The sequence below is a fragment of the Hippichthys cyanospilos genome, chromosome 4 (assembly GCF_059441005.1).
Source record: "Hippichthys cyanospilos isolate Australia breed blue-spotted pipefish chromosome 4, RoL_Hcya_1.0, whole genome shotgun sequence".
Taxonomy (NCBI): Eukaryota; Metazoa; Chordata; class Actinopteri; order Syngnathiformes; family Syngnathidae; genus Hippichthys; species Hippichthys cyanospilos.
The window spans coordinates 22,185,907-22,207,020 of NC_142372.1; the positions used below are offsets into that span (position 1 = coordinate 22,185,907).

The 21,114-nt window shown below is 41.5% G+C and overlaps 1 protein-coding gene across 1 annotated transcript; it reads left to right on the plus strand.

The window, feature by feature from the left end:
- The first annotated feature begins 2,837 nt into the window (after positions 1-2,837).
- slc17a6b (solute carrier family 17 member 6b) lies at positions 2,838-14,701 on the plus strand. The gene is made up of 12 exons (XM_088413802.1): positions 2,838-3,471; positions 4,558-4,813; positions 5,350-5,468; positions 6,582-6,696; positions 7,331-7,418; positions 8,446-8,532; positions 8,948-9,090; positions 9,250-9,399; positions 9,920-10,052; positions 10,335-10,445; positions 12,079-12,206; positions 14,031-14,701. The coding sequence occupies exons 1-12, from the start codon at positions 3,398-3,400 to the stop codon at positions 14,370-14,372; spliced, it is 1,746 nt and encodes a 581-aa protein (XP_088269928.1). The 5' UTR covers positions 2,838-3,397; the 3' UTR covers positions 14,373-14,701.
- Positions 14,702-21,114: the final 6,413 nt, after the last annotated feature.

A 21,114-nucleotide genomic window follows, 5' to 3' on the forward strand; every position in this document is an offset into this window, starting at 1 on the left:
TCTATTTTTGAAACGTCTGTCCCTTAACCTAGCCAACTGAACTTGAATTTGAATATTAACATTGAATTTGTGCAATTTGCTAACTGTTTGTGCCTAAAGCATAAACAATGAATCACTACGCTGTGAAGCTAAGTAATAATGGCATTAATATACAAAACATTTTGTATGTTGTCTTGAAAGGTTTACAACACAATACAGATTCAATTACTTGTACTGTTTAGGCTTAAACCAACCTTCTACTGAATGTGTAATGAGCATAATGGGTTCCATTTGGAATGGCAAATCCATATTTCCAATTAAGTTGGTGAGAGTAATATAAAAGTAGTGTAAGTGTAGTGTAATGCCTTACAATTCAAATACAGTAATATTGTAACTAATTACTTTGAAATGACAGTAATAAGTAATAAATAATGCATTGTGGCGAGGCGAAGAAACCACACGTTGCTGTGCTAGTGGAGATCTTTACTCTTCGCATGCCATCACAAAACTGATACAACAAAGTCCAAAACAGCAAAGACAAAGCCAACAGGTTCAAAGCATCAAAGGATCATAGCGACATGTCTACTGGGTGAGAGACATGGTCCTAGTGTCCGCCACACAGCTCCCCCCCGAACACCCAGAAAGGCATAACGGAAAACCCCACAGGGTATTCACCAGTCTGGCACCCTGAGTCACATTCCGGTCCTGGGCGGTGTATGTGACACCAGGGCCCCAGGTGCTACAGGAGTAAGGGTGAGACGCTCAGCGTGAAAACCATGAGGTAGCGTTGGCAAAGGGATGTTCTGAAGTTCCGCAGGAGCCGGAGTGGCAGTGCTGACCCGCATGCTGGCAGGCACAGTGGCTTCCGAGGGACAGCCGGTCGCGGCTGCGTCCCAGTCTGTGCCTGGGCATGAACCTGCTGCGGCATCAACACCAGCTGACCCGCTCCGATGTATACTCGGACCATACCTGCGGGCATGGTGAATCGGAGGGGCGGCTGAATGATGGTGGCTGGAGGCCTACTGCTGAGGCCGGACGGACATCGGTAGTAGATGAGGCCGCCCGGCTGGAAGATCCCGGTCGACGGCCAGGGACTCCGAAATTGGACTGCACAGCCGTTCTCACCGGCGCCCGTACCAGCCTGTTGCTGGCTGGCTCGATCCCTGGTGGGACTGGGCGACGGGTGAGACTGGGCGACGGGTGAGAGGACCCTTGTCGGGTCGCTGGCTGGCTGACGTGGTACCAGCTTGCTGCATCACCTGACATATAGTAGGCTGGTGGAGGAATGTCACGATGTGGGACGTCTGCCGCCACAGCATTACAGTTTCGAAGTAACTTGCCCAACGCTGTGTGTATGGCACACAGTTGTACCAATAATTCTAGGAGATGCACTGGATGAAAATTTCATCGGTAAGTGTTTTTTGTTTGTTTGTTTGTTTTGTTTTGGTTTTTTTTGTTTGTTTTTTGTCCTTCTCGGACTCTTCTGCAAAAGAGTGTGCTGTGAAATGAAATCAAAGCACATCAAGACAACATTTGCTGTCACTCACTATGCCCAATACTGAGATGTTAAACTCAAAGTGGTCGTTTCAAACAGGAAGGTCGTTATCTTTTTACCTCTTTCATTACTTCAGGGAGGGATCCAGTGGAACCGGCCAGGAGTCATAGAGGAAACCAATCTGTACCACATCAAGCACATTGTTCAAGACAAACTGAATCGGATCTGTTCTTCACAATGGTTTACATATTTTCTTCTTTATATTGTAAATTTTGTTTTGCTGTTGTGCACTGTATATTATAAATTGGGGTGACTGTGTCACATAGGTTAGCACGTCTGCCTTTTTGAGGACATTTCAAGGACCCGAGTTCTAGTATACCTGGCTATTGCCTTCCTGTGTGGAGTTTGCATGTTCTCCTCTTCTCCGTGGATCCTCTCTGGACACTCTGGCCTCCCCCCACAGTTCAAAAAACGTGTATGGCAGGTGTATTGGACATACTAAATTGTGTAGTGTTATTTATCTGTGTGACTATTGCCCGAAATCAGCTGAGATAGGCACCAGCAAGCCTGCGACCCTAGTGGGCATAAAGCGGCTCAAGAAGTTGGATAGATGGACGTTATAAACTATCCAATATATCAGAATAAGACGTAAATGATGATGTGGCATGTAGTTATATTTATGGCCGTCAGATGGTAGTCTTTACCCATAAATGAGATACTGATTTTTTTTCCTAGTCATGCGGGTTTCTCATAAATCAAAGCAATATGTACTGTATTTTTTCGCTTTTATATATATATATATATATATATATATATATATATATATATATATATATATATATATATATATATATATATATAGAGAGAGAGAGAGAGAGAGAGAGAGAGAGAGAGAGAGAGAGAGCGACTAATAAATATGTTGGTTCATTCGTTCATTTTGCTTTGCTTTGTGATTTAATCCCAAAATATGTTCATGTGTCTGTGGGAAGATCTGGCTTTCTGGGAGATAAACATGTGGAGAGACGCATGCATTATTGATGGATTCCTACGTGGAGAAAAGGAGGTTGTTGAAGGGAAATCCACTCCTGCTCATTTGGTTTCCATAGTACCGCCCTTGGGGGCTGCAGTTACCAAATAAAGGGGGCGTAATTGTGTGTTTACTAGTTCGTTGTGCATTTTTTTTAGTTTGGATTTTTTTCACATTCTTTTCAAATCATCACAATAAATTTGCACCTTTTATTTAGTTACCCGGAAGTAGCACATAAAGCTGGTGAACCTGAAGACAGTAAATCATAAAAACATAAATGATAAGGGCTCGGGATGGGACAGGTGTAAATATGTTTCGGTGTTGAACGGTGATATCGGCCTTGGTCTTGGTCCACGTGTCCAGTTATTGAAGCTGTCGCTGACCTGGGTCCTGAATGCGCCGTCATATCAACCTGCGCTCAGCACAGTAGAGACCGGCTCACTCCCTCTTTGATTTTACACACGCTAATTTAAATCGAGTTTATTTACAGAATCTACTTTGTATCTTTTTCCGCTCTCTTTTCTTTCCCTTCTCGTTCTGAGTCTCGTCGTGTACGCCAAGGCGTCGTCCGCTCATTTTGTGCCTTTTGCTGCTCGCTGCTGGCCAGTTGCGCCTCCTGCTCACCAGCTCGCCATCCAGGAGCGGAGTTGGTGCTAGATGATGAATGAAGACGCTCGCGTCGTCTGATCCATTTGACTAGAGGAAGGGGGTTTCCTTTTGGGGGGTTCGCCGTCAAGAAAAGCCATCATCAACTGGGTTTGCTTTGTCACAACTTGGCTCGTTATTTACCTTACGGTCGTCCGAGTCGGCTCTCGTGCGAAAGATCATGACGTGCAAGCAGTGAAGAAGAGGCTACAACCGCAACGACAGAACGGGCCTGAACATAGAGACTGAATATGGAGTCCATGAAGACCAGGGCCACAGCGGGGATGAAGGAGTTGGCGGGGAAGACCCTGGGCCACATGCACAGGTAAGGACGCGATGTCTGCGCGAGCCTGACGGATTTGACCCGAAGAGGGAGCTGGAAATGTCTTGCTATCAAATTTTTATTTGGAATGGGTGATTTACACACCTGCAGGCCACTGATAAGTCACTTATAACTATAGGAGATCTGTAGGCACGCCTCTAGATGTGAGAAGAATTATGCAATCGAGTGCTCGTGTGTATGCGAGTGCGCACACACGCGCGTGCAAGTGCGTGCACTTGATGGTATTGTCAGGGGTCAGGCCATTGACACAGGGCCACTTTATGAATGTGCAATGTCACTGTCACTCATGTTAAATAAAAAAGTATTCTCCACCGTGAGTTTGCACACACACACACACACACACACACACACACACACATTATATATATATATATATATATATATATATATATATATATATATATATATATATATATATATATATATATTCTGATCGCAGTCTTGTTGCTTCATTACAGAATGTAGAAAAACGCAGATGTGAATACGCGATTGACACGTTATTTTTTTCGTGAAAAAAACGAACAGTAAATTAAATGAGTGTATTTTTTTCTTGACCAGTTGCGTTTGAATCATTCCAAAATATTCAAAAAGATTCTAAAATTACACCGAAAAGAAAATGATGTGCAAATATGTGCGAGAGGGGGCGGGAAAAACGAGGGAAGACATTTGAGGAATGCCCACATGTGCGTGGGGAGCTACTCAGTCTACTGAATGCCAATGAGCAAAAAAGTGATGCTGCAATGCGGTACTAGGGCATATTTTCGTTTTTCCATTTTTCGAAAACTCAGTAACATTTAATCATCTTTTTTTTATTAATATTTTGAGTTTGAAAAAAATGTTGGTGTCTCCTGAGACCCATAAAGTCTTACCTCCCACATTTCGTCAAGACGGTTCCCTTTTTTATAAAAACCAAAGGCCACAAACATGTGTAAGAGCACGAGCAATAAATAAAAGAGAAATAAAAATGGCGTCGTGATGCTTGTGCAAAAGGAATTGTATTTACACAAGGTCTGTATATCGGTGCATGCGGTCTGGTCCCAAGTGGTGTCCTGGCTGCGATCTGTGCAGGATAATGGAGAAGAGACAAAAAGGCGGGGAGGTGATCGAATTGACCGAAGACGGGCGGCCCCGCGAGGCCGCGGAGAGAAAGCCTCCATTGTGCGACTGCAAATGTTTCGGCCTGCCGCGCCGCTATATCATCGCCATCATGAGCGGCCTGGGATTTTGCATCTCCTTCGGCATCCGGTGTAATTTGGGCGTGGCCATCGTGGGCATGGTCAACAACAGCACCATCCACCAGAATGGCAAGATCATCATTAAAGAGGTGTGCTCAACACCAAGCAAGTCAGTGGGATAACAGAGGGCCTATTTCTGCAAACTCGTTAAAATATTTCAAATTCCTGAAAAGAACACACACAAAACAGCTCACGTTTTGTACAAACTGTTAGAAAAAAAAAATCTCTTGTGGATTAGCATGCGCGAGTCAATTCTGATTTATTATTTTTTTACATGAACGTCAAATGGTAGCAGGAATATTATAAAGGCAAGTTTTATAGTATTTTTTTCTTTTTTCGCCTTTCCATGTCTGCATTCATCAAATAAGACGTATAATAAAAGGCAGTGAAGTTTTTCGCATTGAATCGTGATGGTTTTATAATAAAAAGGCGTAAAGCCAAACGGTAATGGCTTTAATCCACGGCACCGCATAACCGCAGTGAAAGCAGGGAAATTTAATGAAATGCGATGTCCGGGTTAATATTTTTGATTGAAAAGTTAGCCACAAATATTTTTCCTCTCGAAAAGGTTGTTCAGAAATGATCAAAATGTCACTCTTGTATTTTTCTCTGAACGATTTACCAGAAAGCCAAATTTAACTGGGACCCAGAGACAGTGGGAATGATTCATGGATCTTTCTTCTGGGGCTACATAGTGACTCAAATCCCAGGAGGCTACATCTCCTCCAGGCTGGCCGCAAACAGGTAGGCGGTATCACCGCACGTCACACCCGTGTCTACGTCACCAAAATGCTCCTGTGAATTTTTGAAAACGAACTCTTAAGTATTCATCTGTAGCCTATATATGCATCTTGCTGGCAGTGGCCCCTCGTGCAGGCTTTGTGCCACCTGTTAATGAGCTCCCTTGGGGCCGGGGGCTCTAATCTGCGGGGGCGTAGAGAGCAAACCTCGAACGTGTTGGCGCTGAAAGGGCCTCTATTCACAGGCCAAGTCTTTTATGTACCTACAAATTTATACCGATAAAAAGAAAAAAAATGATTCGATAATTAGCGCAAAATATAAATAGAAATAATGCCATTACTTATATATAGGAAATAGAATCGAAAGTGCTAATGTTGACCTTTATTTAATCCTGCATTCCACTCATTTTCCCTTTTGCGCAAAATTAACTTGTGCTTACCGTAGCTACTGCATGCGGTTGTAATTGTCGACACGTTGGACCCGTGCCTGACTCATGGGTCGACCAGATTAGGGGCGCTCCTTCCGGTGTGCTGCAGATGAGGAAGGCGGAGCATGTGACAGAAATGAGGAATGGATATCGAGAAAGACTTGATTCTGTTCGTTGCGCGTGTGTGCCAGTTTTTTTTTTTTTTTAAATAAGTATTAAATGAGAAAACAGTGATGAAAAAAAACTGCACTCACGCACGCACACACACGCACCCACGCACACACACACACCTACGCACGCCTGTAGAGACACACTTTCACACACCCGCACGCAATCCATGGGTGTCTTGGAGCACAATTTAGAAACACTATAGTCTATTTGGGAGCGTGAGGAGCTCCGATTTTGGTTGCTAAGCAACACTGGCGATGGGACGTGTCTGATAAATATTTATCTCGATGACGTCTGCTATGCTGCTGAGCCATTGGAGGAAAATGAATGTAACTCGATGGAATTAGAAATTCATCAAAATGAATGTCAGCAAATTTGAGTAATTAGGCCTTTGTCTGCCTTTCAAATACAGAAACATTGGAAATTTGCTACACCTATATATGTAAATCGCATATATATAATCGCAATTGTGAGGGCTCTTAATATTATGTGTGTTTTTCATACGCATTCGCTATTTTCAGGGTGTTTGGTGCAGCCATTGTGCTAACTTCAATACTCAACATGTTCATCCCGTCAGCCGCTCGAGTCCATTATGGGTGCGTCATTTTTGTTAGGATATTGCAAGGCCTGGTGGAGGTAAGCAGACATAATTCCAAATCCATCACACTTTCCCATCACATACCTGTATGTTTTGAACTATGAATAGCAATGGTTATGGGCATATGCCTGTGTGAATTCTACACAATGGAAAAGCAAAGGCGTGCACTTGATATTCAACCTGTGAAAATCTGAGATGGGCTAAATTGATTTATTAGTCCACGACAGCTCTGTGGCATAGCACACATCCATTTCCTTGACAGTGATTTTAATATGGAAAAATTCTGAAAGAAATGCTAATATATGTAGTTCTTTTTGACATCCTAAAATAGATGGCATTGACAAAGAAAATCCAAATGTTCATATCATATCCTGCAACATTAAAAAAAAGCACAATTCTGTCCCATATACTGCATTTAGCACAACATGTTCAAAATAGCGTTTGACTAACACTTAATAGCTTCACAGCTGCTTTCCTCAACAAACAAGCTCATTAGCTGTTATTTGTTCAGGCTGATTAAAAGGGTGAAAATGTTCATTTGCGTTAGTTATTGTTAATCACTAATTCATTGAAAAAGGCATTCACTAAATATTTAATGCATATTACCTGTTAATGATTTTTACTGGAGAATGAGCCTTTTCGTGATTGGTATCTGTCAATCGTTTCATTCAGGGAGTCACCTATCCAGCCTGCCATGGCATATGGAGTAAATGGGCTCCTCCACTCGAAAGGAGTCGTCTGGCCACCATCTCTTTCTGTGGTAACTATTCATGTCATATGAGAGGACTTTCTGTTCAGGCCTTACACCAGGGGTCTCTAAAGTCGGTCCTCGAGGGCCGCTGCCCTGCATGTTTTCCAGGTTTCTTTCCCCGGGACACCTGATTTAAGTGCTCAGGATCATCATCAGGCTTCTGTTGAGCTTGCTGATGACCTGAATCGAGTGTGTCGGGGAAAGAAACCTGGAAAATATGCAGGGCTGCGGCCCTCGAGGACCGAGTTAGGAGACCCCTGCCTTACACCAACCATAATCTTACTGTTTATACATATACAGTGTGTGTGTACATATATATATATATATATATATATATATATATATATATATATATATATATATATATATATATATATATATATATATGTATATATATATATATATATATATATATATATATATATATATATATATATATATATATATATATATATATATATGTGTATATATATATATATATATATATATATATATATATATATATATATATATATATATATATATATATATATATATATCCTGCTCGCCAGCGTCTGCCCCTCCATGTCGTCTCACCAGGCGGTCGCTCAGACTTGTTGTGCTCCCTGTGTATTTGACGCTGGCTCTTCAGAGTTTGCAAATTGCCTGGCTTTTGTCGAGCTTTCCATTTGTCTTTAAAAATCCAAACAATATCCATACTTTGAATTTCAGATGAGGAGCGCTGAATATTTGGTCCGCATCGTCCGCCATATTACTGCACGCTCTACGCAGCCGACGTCACAGGTTAAACGTCAACGCTGAAATTTTGTGAGAGTTCATACCACGCTTAGCCAAAGAACGGAGCATAACAACGGCAGTCGGGAAACCGATTTGCGGCCATAAATCCGGGCCATCGGATCGCTCTTAGTGTATTTTAACCGATTCAGGGCTCCATCGACCGATGCACTCGGATCTCATACACTACAGACCGATAACCGATTCGAATCTGTCTATCTTTACACCACTAATATTTATGTATTGTCTGGCTTCTTCTCAGGCTCTTATGCTGGTGCTGTGATTGCAATGCCTCTGGCTGGGATACTGGTTCAGTATACAGGATGGTCTTCAGTGTTTTATGTCTATGGTATGCTTAATTACGACATTGGATCGGGTTAGAGTAAATACACATTTTTAGGTGTGAAAGTCATATTCACTTTAGGCCAAACACTTTAGTTGGAACAATAAAGAACCAAAAAAAAAATCAGAAAAGAAAAGGCAGATCATCAGCGCATCCACTGAGAGTGGAATGGATTTTGTCGTAGGCAGACCAAGTATAGATTTATTCTCCCAATGTTTTGGCGTGTTAATAACTGCTTCCTATCTTTCACTCCGTACTGGAAACAGATAGCTGCTCTGCCCAAGCATTATTCCCTCAGGCATTTTGAGGCCTGTCAAATAAAATGCAGTTTAGAGAGGGGAAGTAACAAAAACCTGTCTGCAGTTATCTGATATCCTACTTCATTGTTTTGCATAATTTCCTAATTGCCTATGATGTGTAGGATGTGTTGGCATCGTTTGGTACATGTTCTGGATATTCGTGTCTTATGAGAGCCCCGCTGAACATCCGACCATCAGTGATGAGGAGCGCTGCTACATTGAGGAGAGTATAGGAGAGAGTGCCATGTTAATGGGTCCTGCCGAGGTGAGAAAACAGAGAGCAGCAAAGGCAACATTCCCAGTGAACAGTAATTACACTAACTGTCAATAATTTAGTTTGAGCGCGCCTCTCTGTATTAGAGCACACTGTTCCGTTCCACCGTACATGCCCGAAATGAAATACAGTGAAATCATCTTCTCACAGAAATTCAAGACACCCTGGAGGAAGTTCTTCACCTCAATGCCCGTCTATGCAATCATTGTGGCCAACTTCTGCAGGAGCTGGACGTTTTACTTGCTACTTATCAGCCAACCTGCATACTTTGAGGAAGTGTTTGGCTTTGAGATAAGCAAGGTAAATATAGCACATGCCTGATAGATTGAAATATTGAATATGTGGGACGTTACCGACACACAAGCAAGTACTAGCCAAATGTTTGGGGGCATGGAACACAATCAATGATGCTTTTGCCCATGAACTACGAGCATTACATAACGAGCGCGCAGCCGTACACAAATGATGACCATAAAGCCGAACAAGAGGAGTGGAAAATCAGGTAATGATGGATTGACCGAGAGACAAGTGTGTTTTTACTTGCTTTACACCATGTTCCTTCGGGAATCATTGCCGCGGTTGCCAAACTTGGGTTAGAGTTTGATTCAAAAGTGCAAATCCAATCAAGATTTAGAAGAAACAAGTTTGAACATGTGGATGAGATGAAATAGTGACAGAAGACACAACAGCAGGCTCTGTGAAAGTGCATCAGAAACGAACCAGAACTTTAGGCACAAACAACATTTTCCACACATTTAGTTTGGAAATGCCACAATCAAAATGAGAATGAGTGGTTTGCATTTATTTCCTGCGATTGAAGGTTGGAATACTGTCTGCACTGCCCCATTTGGTGATGACCATTATTGTGCCCTTCGGGGGGCAGTTGGCCGATCATCTGCGAAGCAAGAACATCCTATCAACAACCACGGTCCGAAAAATCATGAACTGCGGAGGTGAGGAGTCTTCACTGCGGTCCGAGTATCAATTTTCACACCTCTTTCTGCACAGCTAAAGGGTGTTACTGTCGCACTGTTGATTTTTGCTTGGTCATCAATGTGGTGGTGAGATGCTCGATACTTGTCCAAATACACTACGTGGTTGTCATTGCACATTGATTCTATTTCTGCCTCTCATGTAACGGAGAGAAAAATCATCACACAGGCTTAATTCAATTGCAACTGTAATGGGGAACAGCCTGTGGGCTTTGTGGGCTTTGACTGTCCCTCCCTTGTTAGGATTTGGCATGGAGGCTACGCTGCTCCTCGTGGTAGGGTACTCCCATAGCAAAGGGGTGGCCATCTCCTTCCTGGTGCTTGCGGTTGGCTTCAGTGGATTTGCTATATCAGGTGGGTAGATTTGATTTCATCACTAATGATAGAAATATACAGAAATTTTGTTAGGAGGTCTTTGATTAAAACAAGGAACCTAAGGAAAGGGGCAAAACTTAGAACAGCCATAACATGAGGAAGACTTGAACAATCCGTGAGCAGCATCAGTGGTTTGACTCCTTTTCGGAGTAAAAAATACCGTATCGGCACAGTCTACACAGCTGTGACCTATAACGGCTGTAATGAAGCGAGAGGGCCCTGTTTTGGGAGGCCACCGGTGCGCTCTGCGTAAAAAACGCTAATCGACTGGTTTCGGCCCACCATGGCGTACAACGCTTCAACTCCCTGTTGAAGCCAAGTCTAGGAAAATACCAGAAGAGAGAAAACTCCGCCCATGGACACCTTTAGACTGCACTTTACACAACACTTGCACGCTGCACAAAAATAGGGGTAATGGTATTGTGAAATGAATATCTCTGAGAGTGTCAGTTAAAACATGGAAAATGAAAGAAATGCTACCTACTTACAGTACTATATGTAACATATATCTACTGTGGTGATATAAGTCTGAAAGTACCTGTAAAATTGGACAGGCATAAATCTGGTCCTCTATCTGAACATTTGTAATTTGTTACATGGCCTAAAATGATTATGAAGCCTGAATCATTTTGTTTTTGTAGTGGGATGTGGTGTCAGGAACTAATTTAAATACAAATTGACCAACAGCTTCTCCTGCATAAAACGGCAGAGTACTTTGAACTCCAGTGAAAAGCAAGGCAGAGTGTTTCTAAAAATCGACATGGTTCCATCTAAGCCACGGTTGATATTTGTGCTGTTTTGATAGAGTTTACAATTTGGTAACTTAGCTCTTTACCGTTCTACAGTGATCTGCGTTTAACCTGTTGCGACCTCGACGTGCTGACTATAAATAAAATTATTATTTATAAAAATTGTATACCTAAACGTGTGTTACATTTTGTTACATTAACAAAAGAAAAAAGGTAATGCAGATCAACTTTCAACAACTGTTCATTACTTTTTACAGTGTTTAAATGGGTTACAGCTCCGTCTAAACAGTAAACAAATAACCAAGTGCATAAAAGTGTCCGAAACTAATTAAAATGATGAAAGCTCTTATTTTACTGCAATTACACTTCATGCATATAACAAAGCCTTTTCCCTGGGGTCAACCGCGCCTCCTGGCGTCACCTCAGCCCCCCAAATATATGCACCATATATATGTAATATATACCCACGACAGTCATAGTAAATCCTGTACCCATTTGTAATGACTTTTATTTCTTTTACCTTTTGGTGGCCAGGGTGGCAATGTGAGATTTTTGTCTGTGTGCAAAATGTGACTGCCTGTTCTTGAGCTTTCTCCTGGAGTGTTAAATAATTCAGAGCCAATGGTCTCAAGAGATTTGTCAGGCAGACAGACTGGAGCAGCCACTCAGAGTGGGGGAGCTGGTTACTGCCTGTTTCTCTTGCGAGATGGACACTTTTGTCCTCCCTTTAACCACAACTCTTACTGTTGCTTTTATTGCCGTGTGCCTCGTGTTTTCTCACTCTATTTGAGTTATTCATCTGCTCTCATTTTGAGACATTTTGTGATGTCTACCGCATACATTCATTCCTTTTCTGTGTTCAGGCTTTAATGTCAACCACTTGGACATCGCGCCCCGCTACGCCAGTATCCTCATGGGCATCTCTAATGGAGTGGGTACCCTGTCTGGCATGGTGTGCCCACTTATTGTTGGAGCTATGACAAAAAACAAGGTAGAGCAAAACAAACTACTGTACAAAGGTTTATGATATGACAAATGCTCTGTCTCTGTCAATCCAATCTTTACAAACAGAACGGGGACTCTTTCATCAATCTTTTGAGGATTATGGAAACAATCAGTACAAATACATCGTATAACAGCCGATAACTGTGCCACCGTGTAGATCACAGTTCACGATCGATACGGATTGATAATATTACTCGTAGAACATGCTTATAATACATTGTGTTATTGGGGCCAATCAAAAGTGCCTTCAGTCATTTATGTACTTTATAGACTTTACAGATGTAGTTGTAACCATTGACCTCATGCTGTTTACCCTGCGATTGGCTGGCAACCAATTCAGTGTTTGCGATACCCATTGACCAAAGACGGCTGGGGTAGACTCCAGTACACCCGCAATCCGCGTGAACTGCACTTGAGGGTGATGCGATTGACATTTGTTATCCAAGCCCCAACAACTCAGGCGCACAAAAAGGTGCATAACAATGAATCCAATCAGCATACACAAAACAGAAAGTTAGAGATCAAAAATTGGATCTACTCGGTAAAAAAAAAAAAAGAAAAAGAAACGCTTTATCTGTAACTGATCACAATCAATTTGTTAATGATTGTATTAGCTTTTGCTCGTTGAGTTTCACTTACTCTGACCAACCAACAAGAGGGCAGTAAATCACTGACAAATTTGCTTTTTTAAGGCACAGGCGTCAAGCTCACGGCCTGGAGGCCAGATCCGGTCCGTCACATCATTTTATGTGGCCCGCGAAACGCCGATTTGACTTCCAGTTTCTAGCTAATATACCAAATTTACAAGTTGTCAAACTATTAAAAAAGATTGGGGGAAAAAAAGCAAAAAAAAAAACCAACAACAAAAAAAACCAACAAAATAGGATTTTCTTATTCCCAAACTCTCTTTTAAACAGTTTTTGCCGGCTTCTGATTTCCACCTGTGTGTGACGAACGCACTTAAAATTGATTTGATTTCACAGTCATTCCGGCCCTCTGACAGAAACTATAACTACAATGTGGCCCACCATAAAAATGAGTTTGGCACCCCTGGTTTAAAGAGACAGCCCCATTGCTAATATAGTTCATCTTACATTGGTTTGCCCAGCTCTGAACGCCTCGGGCAAAATAGCTTGACATGGACATGGGCATGATTGGACAAAACAATCGAATAATACACACACAATCTAGAAAAAGTAAAGCGAGTGAAAAATGCTACGAAATTAATGAAATAGACTAGGACTAGGACAGTATAATTGCAATTTCCTACAAAAAATATTTACGGGCTGTCATGTTTAGGCCAGTAGACAATGTCTTTTTGGCCCTCACTGATCCATTTGTGCAAAACGCTAAAAGAAGAAGGAAAAAAGGCATTAATTTCTGCATATGCATGAGGAGAACGGAGAAGGATTTCACAAATACAATTCTGCAGTGAACCTTGTCATTTTATTTGGTTTGGAGGTCTCTAGGTTACATGAAGGTTCCGGCGCTAAAAGGGCAAAAGTGCAGCTGGGACCAAGTGTATTTGTTCATCAATGTGTCTGTATGTGTATGTGGAAGATTAGTACATGTGCGGCACAACATTTCATGGAGCAAGACATTCTGCAAGATATTTTGAATCACAAGTGAAGTGACATCCGTCTGCGGTTTCAGCATAACTTGTGGCAGCAACCTTCTCACAGCAAAGCATTTCTTCATTGCAAGCAGTTGTATTGGTTGCAGCAAATGTATAATCACCATATTTACAATTATTCCAACATTGTTCTCGATTCAACGCGGTCATTGTTCTCTCCTTCTTTGCCCGCTTCAGACCAGAGAAGAATGGCAGTACGTGTTCCTCATTGCCTCCATGGTGCACTATGGAGGTGTGGTGTTCTACGGCATCTTTGCATCAGGGGAAAAACAACCGTGGGCTGATCCCGAGCTCACCAGCGAGGAGAAGTGCGGCTTCATCGACGAGGACGAGCTGGCACAGGAGACCGGTGACATCACCCAGGGTTATGGTGCTTATGCCGGTCCCGCCAAGTCGTACGGCGCCACTACGCAGGTGAACGGAGGCTGGGCGGCCAGCTGGGAGAAGACGGAGGAGTATGTGCAAGAAGAGTCTCAGGGGGGAGGCTATGGATATGGGCAGGAGGAGGGATTCTCTTAGACCAAACGCACGGCACGAAAACGGCATATATGTGGTGTTGACCTCTTGAGTGTGTGTCTACAAAGTCAAAATTACTGTCATCAACATCATCAAATTTGGAAGATTTGGAGGTGGAGTCAAGTAAAAAATATTCTTCACAATAATGTTCTATCTTCCCCTAAAAAATCAAAACACAACATTCGGATTAATGTCGTGTTTGGGTAATGTGCAAAATTCACCTGATTTCATCTCGGATCCACCGTTTTGCCCGTGGCCGCCGACTAAAAATGACAAGCTCACAAGCTCAGCACTTAGGCGTTTTAACGTCATGTTCACCGCAAACGGCAAAATCCCCACACCCTAAAATGGATAAAAACTGCCGGATTCACACAATAATAACCGTAATGCATGTGTTTAGATTAGTGGTGGCACATTGAACACACTATTGTAAGGACATTTTTTGACTTGAGTCACCCCTTAAAAAAAACAAAAAAAAACATCCTGAACCCCAATCCATTGTTGTTGTTTGCACAAGTATCATCTTAATGTATAAATGAAAAGCTACACTATGGTATTTGATTCAAAAGATGTGTAACACATATCAAATTGGCAATCTGTAAATGTATTATGCAAATGGGTGATAGAAATACTTCTTTGGAGTGAAATTGTGTTTTGATGTTAAAATCCACATTTAAAAAAAAATGTATATATATATATATATATATATATATATATATATATATATATATATATATATATATATATATATATATATATATATATATATATATATATATATATATATGTGTATACTGTATACGGATGCCTGTAGGGAAAAGTCATCATTAATCATATGACCTGCTTCTGGTTAGAATACTACACGCTACAATCCAGACACAGGGGTTGAGAAACGAGTCACAGCACAGCTTTGTAAACAGAAACTGACCACCGTCAATATTGATTGTACCGTATCACTCCTAAGCACATATATTTTGTTGTTCTGGTGTGGACATTTGACTTTGACATGGTAACATATGATGGGTAACACTGCATTAAGTTAACCATGTCTGTTTCTGATGTGTCCTTACATGTAGTCCATTTTGTGACATGATGCCCCTGTGGTTCGGACTGTGTTATTAACAGTCCACAGATAGTTTTGTGCAAGAAGTGTCATTTCATTTTTGCAAAAAAAATAGGTCGTCAAATAAGCACATAGATAGATATATGACACACATTGTGTAATCAAGATATTCACTGCGGAACAGATAAGAGGTGTTTACAGTATTTTCTTAATCCCAAATATTTATTGTGAAAAAGACATATTGAATGGTCTGTGCAATGAAGAGAGAAAATAACCGAAGACTCTCACAATATTAAAAATATTAGAGCAGCACATTAAATTTAATAAGATGATATGTATTTGAGGATGAAGTGAGCATTTCCCAAATTATATGGATGTTTACATTTATTATTTAGCATACAGTTTAGATAAATACCAGTGATATAATGCTTTTCCATCTTGGCAAATAACCTTTTTGCTGTTTGTACAACAAATGATTCATGTCATCTATTGGCCTGTGCAAATATTCACATGTAGCTAAAATATAAAGAATGGACCAATACATTCCAATTTATGTTTGCTTGAGGGGCCAGCATTTCACATTCAGTGGTGGCCATTCAGCAGCATTTCACAATATAAATAAATGTGTGGATGAGTATTTATGCATGTAACTCTGTATTTCAACTTTTCTTTTGCTCATTGCCCAGTCCCCTTTGAAATAATGTTTTTGTCCTCAAAACTGTTTTGTGTTATCCATTTCTTAGCACAATTAACCAAAGGGTAAACAGCAAAAATAGGATTTCCAAGAAAGTTACGTTTTCTAAGGCCAACAGCAACAATGTTGCTGTCTGAACCACCAGTGTGCAAGTGGCACCAAACAGCTCTCTGTACTATACAAAGCAATAAATCCATAACAGTTTTGCTCCAACTTTGAACATCACTGTTACTCAACATCAACAGTTTGTATGCATTTGTTTTCAATAGTCTTTTTGTGATAATAAATGTAAAAAATGCACAAAGATAGCGATAATTATAAATATATATATATATATATATATATATATATATATATATATATATATATATATATATATATATATATATATATATATATATATATATATATATATGGAAAAGATGCTATAACAATATTTAGTCTGCTGCAGACATCTTTGACGACATAGAAAAGAGTGTGATGGGGCTGTTCACCAGAAAAGAATGAATGTCTATGTGAACAACCGTTGCGTGTTTGTCATGTTGTTGTTCTGTTCTTGCACCGGTTGCGATGTTGCTCCCTTCTCCATGTCCATTCTTTTCTCTCACATTTAGTTTTCATTTTGATCAACATTGATCATCAAGTGGCTGTATTTTGCTGTGTTTCATTCCTTTTTTTTTTTTAAATTTTATATTTCCTGTTTTCATTGTCCAAATAATCAGTGATGTTCGTTGACAAAAATTGATTCCGTCCTTTCCGGAGACACTTGTGCAACATAAAGTAGTTCAAGTTTCCTGTTTTTGTGCCTCTGAAGTTGAAATGTATTTCTCTGCCTTCTGTTGCTGTGTAAACAAAGAGATTTGTGTCAAAAGAATAACTCTCATCATTCAAAAAAAAGCAAACAACAAACAACAAAAATTCAAAAACAATCTTGTGTCATAAATTTGTTCTGAGAAGCATGCTAACTGACGTACAAGCAAAGAACATGCGACTGCAATTTTGTCAACCTTACAAGATCCCAGCAGCAATAATGGTTTGAAATGGAATGAATCTTAATCATATATTTCCAAATAAACAGCGTTCTTCCATAGACATAAATCAAATATATTGTTCCTTCCAAATTTGAAGGAGCTCTACATTACAATAAACCTCGACTGATGCCATGGTGGACCTTAAAAGTTCCTCTAAGACTGTACAAAACACAACTTGTAGTATTTGAGGGTGCAGGAACCACTGATGTAAGTACAGAACGACTTTAAGATATACATATGGAGTGCCACCTCAAACCAAAAACAACAAAAATCACTTATTCTACAAGATATGCACAAGGCCCTGGTCAATTTGAAGTTTATTTTGAAGTCGAGGTATTCAAATCAAAGCGATGGAGAAGATTTTTAAATCGGGTTTGAGTAAGCACACTCTTGCGACGGTTGCGAGGCCACAGGACGCACTCAGCTAATGGCCGTCCTTCTTGCCCGCCGGCGGTGAGATCAATAGTGTCGTTCGCTAGTGGTCGACAGGACCTATTGACAGCTCTAACCTCTTAATGGAGATGAGAGGGAGGAAGAGTGCTTATTGAGCTATTTGGGAGTGGTATTTCGATTTAAGAGACCTCCACCAACAAAGCATCAAGACTCACAGAAGAGAACACCAACCGGTGTACATGTTCAGGAATACATTATTTCAATTATTCGATCAGAAAAGGACTTCCTCAACTTTTTGGAGTTAGGCACCCCTTTTTAAAAGCAAATTTTCCAAGGACCCCCATTGCAAATGTTTGCATTTTTTGTTTTGTTTTGTTTTTAATTAGAAGTGCCCTTTTTTCAGCAACATATTCAATGTGACAGCAAGTATATTTGTTACTTTCCAGCTATACTGAAGTTTAGAAAATAAAAATAGCAAATTGCACACCTCCTTATAACAAACCAGGTCCCAAAAATCTTGCCGCCGATTTTTTTCGTCGTAAATAGCTTTGCTGGCTTTATTGCCTCGTTAGCAAGTAATTGTAGACACAAAACGCATTTTGACAAATTTCAAAATGATTACATGATTAAAAAAAAAATATATATATTAAAAAGGTTGCTTTATTGAAGAGTCATGAATACTTTCACAATAGAATATGAAATAAAATGAAAATAAACATATGCATATCGGCAGCTCAGTGGAACAGTGAATAGCACGTCCGCCTCACAGTTCGAGGGACCCGAGTTGAAATCCACTTGGCTCCGGCCTTCCTGTGTGGAGTTTGTGGAGAGGGTTCTCTTTGGGTGCTCCAGCTTCCCCCCACACTCCGAAAACATGCACGGCAGATGAATTGGACATACTAAATTGTCCTTAGGTCTTAGTGGGTGCATGAATGGTTGTCGGTCCCAATGTGCCCTGCGATTGGCTGGCAACCGGTTCAGGGTGTCCCCCGCCGACTGACTGAGGCCAGCTGGGATAGGCACCAGCGAGCCTGCGACCCTTGTGGATTTGAACCCAGGTGGATTTGAACTCGGGGCCCTTTAACTGCGAGGCGGACATGCTATTCAATGTGAAACTGAGCCGCCCCAATGCAAAAATCTGTAACTGTTAAGAGATCAGCTAAATCAGTTCCAAATCACCCAAATTATTTCTCGGATACCCTGCGGTCAGGCCACGGACTCCCAGAGGTCATCAATGACATTTTTTAATTCAGTTGGACTTTCAGTGCCAAAATTAATGCACTACTCCTGACAAGAACTGTCCAGCAATTATAAAAACATCTTACAGTCAGACACAAAAGCAACTTGAATTGAAACAAATTCAGTAAGAATCTACCCAACAGCAAGAACTGTGAATTGTTTTGTTGGAATATCATCGGAGAACATCATGGAAATCAAACGAGTCTCAGAAAATGTTCTTCTTTGTTTTAGTCATCAGAGGAACAGCCATGATTTAAATTCCATTTCAAGATTACGAGAACAAGTGGTCAGCATTTTTTTCGAGTGGAAATAAACTGCAACTACCACGCTTCATAACTTTATTTTAATTTGGACCGGAAGTGGCTTTTGAAGTATTTTTGAGCTCACAAACGGCCATCCAGGAAGGAGCCGACCCTCGCATCCGCGTGTGTTAAGCACTTACAATTGAGGCGGCTTTGAAAACATGATGTGGATCACCGGTGACCAAAAATTGAATCGTAACATTAAAACGCGGATTGATATGAAGCTTTTTACGGTGGGCAAAGGTTGACTTTTGAACGAGGTGACAAAAAAATAAATAAATCAAAAAATCAGCCCGTGATTGTGAGGCCCATTTCTCCAGCTCACTTGTTCTGTTAATTTGACAAGCGCCACATACGTGCCACCAGCCACAGCAAATGTTATTTTCTCAGAGTCGACCAAGCATGACTGAGATCCTGTCGCAGCGCAAGTGAGGGAGGTGACCCATAACCCCGTGTGACCATCAATCTGCTTATTACATAAAACGCGCCACTCCCCCTCTTGCCCCATTGAACACCCCTACCATCTGAGATTGATAAAGGTTAGAAAAGAACGCGCAGCTCCCGGACTTTGAGAGCGGATGCACGCCTCCCTGTGTCGAAAGACGTCACCGAGAGGTTTACGGACGTCATCAATTCTTTAAACGCTCACTTGACATTTCAAAGTTTTCATTTGCTTTGTACACACAAATACAGTACGTGGGCGTGTGCGTGGCCTCGTGGATTCTAAATTGAATGCTGGTGTGCACATATGCTCAGCATCTTAAATGCTTGTTCAATGTGGGTGGAGGCAGGTGTTGCCAGAGCCTCCAGGGACATTCCATGTGTGTCGACGGGTGTGTGCGCGTGTAGGGAAAAATAGATGCCAAAATCAGTCTTTAATGACTGCCGGGCTGCGCCCGTGTCATGGGAGGGCCCCTGAGAGCCAACGTGGCTCATAAATAAGCTCTTGATTTGCACAATGTGCCTCCAGCACCAATTTGCTGGGTGATGACAAAGTCTGGCTTTCTGGAGGATATTGATTCAGACACCGTCCCCAAGAAGACGGACCACATGTAAACCAACGCATTGTATCATTCTGGGATAAAACACCCAAAGCAATCCCATCCGACTTTAGCTTCTTTTCAAATCGTCAAACGTGAGGACAACCCGAGCGGGCTATTATTTGAACTTCTGAAGCCTCTCCTCCTCTCACTCGTCACCATGCACGTGCGCTGCCCGTGGTGCTTCACGCCGACACGGTCTTGTTCCCAAGGGGTTAATGCTCCAAAATAAATGTGCGAAAAACAAAAACAAAAACAAAAAAAACTGCGAGAATACAAGAGGACATCACACCGTGGCTTTATGTGATGCAGAGTTCTATGTGCTGGTTAGTTAATGCTGCGAAAACAGGGCGTGGATCGTCACTGATTGGCTCTGAAAGTGGACACGTGATCCTCCTGCCGCACGAGTCGGAAAGCATGATTGGATGCACATGCCAGCCTTCAGCAGTAACACCGGCGATGATATATTTAGCAGCCCCCACATCGCCCCCCTCTAACCCTTTCCCTCCTCTCCTCCGCCTTGTCGAGAAGTGCGTCATAGGCTCGTCAGCAAGGAGCCTCTGGGGCGAGCTACTCTAAAATTAGGAAGTCAAAAACTCTTCAATAGCAGAGCGTGGCTGCACAAGCGCACGTGCTCTCTCACACGACAAGGAGAAGCAAGACTTTGCGCCTACACCTGAATTCTTAGGAGGACCAATTTGTGTGCTTTGTTCATGCAGTGCTGACCCCTACTTTGAAGGGGCTGACTCACAAACTCTCAGTGGCGCTGAACACTTCAAAGATGTATCATCCTTCACAAGGTCTCCTGTGTGATTCAGGGACAAACGGATACACTGTATGAGAGATGCTGGCTCTCCTCAAATATCGTAAATTGACTCTACAAAAATGCACGCTACCAAGCTAAGGTTTGCAGTCATGTTCGAATCCAAATGGGATCAAACACATTGAGAGGTTCAAAAATTCAAGCTTGACTCTTGAAAATC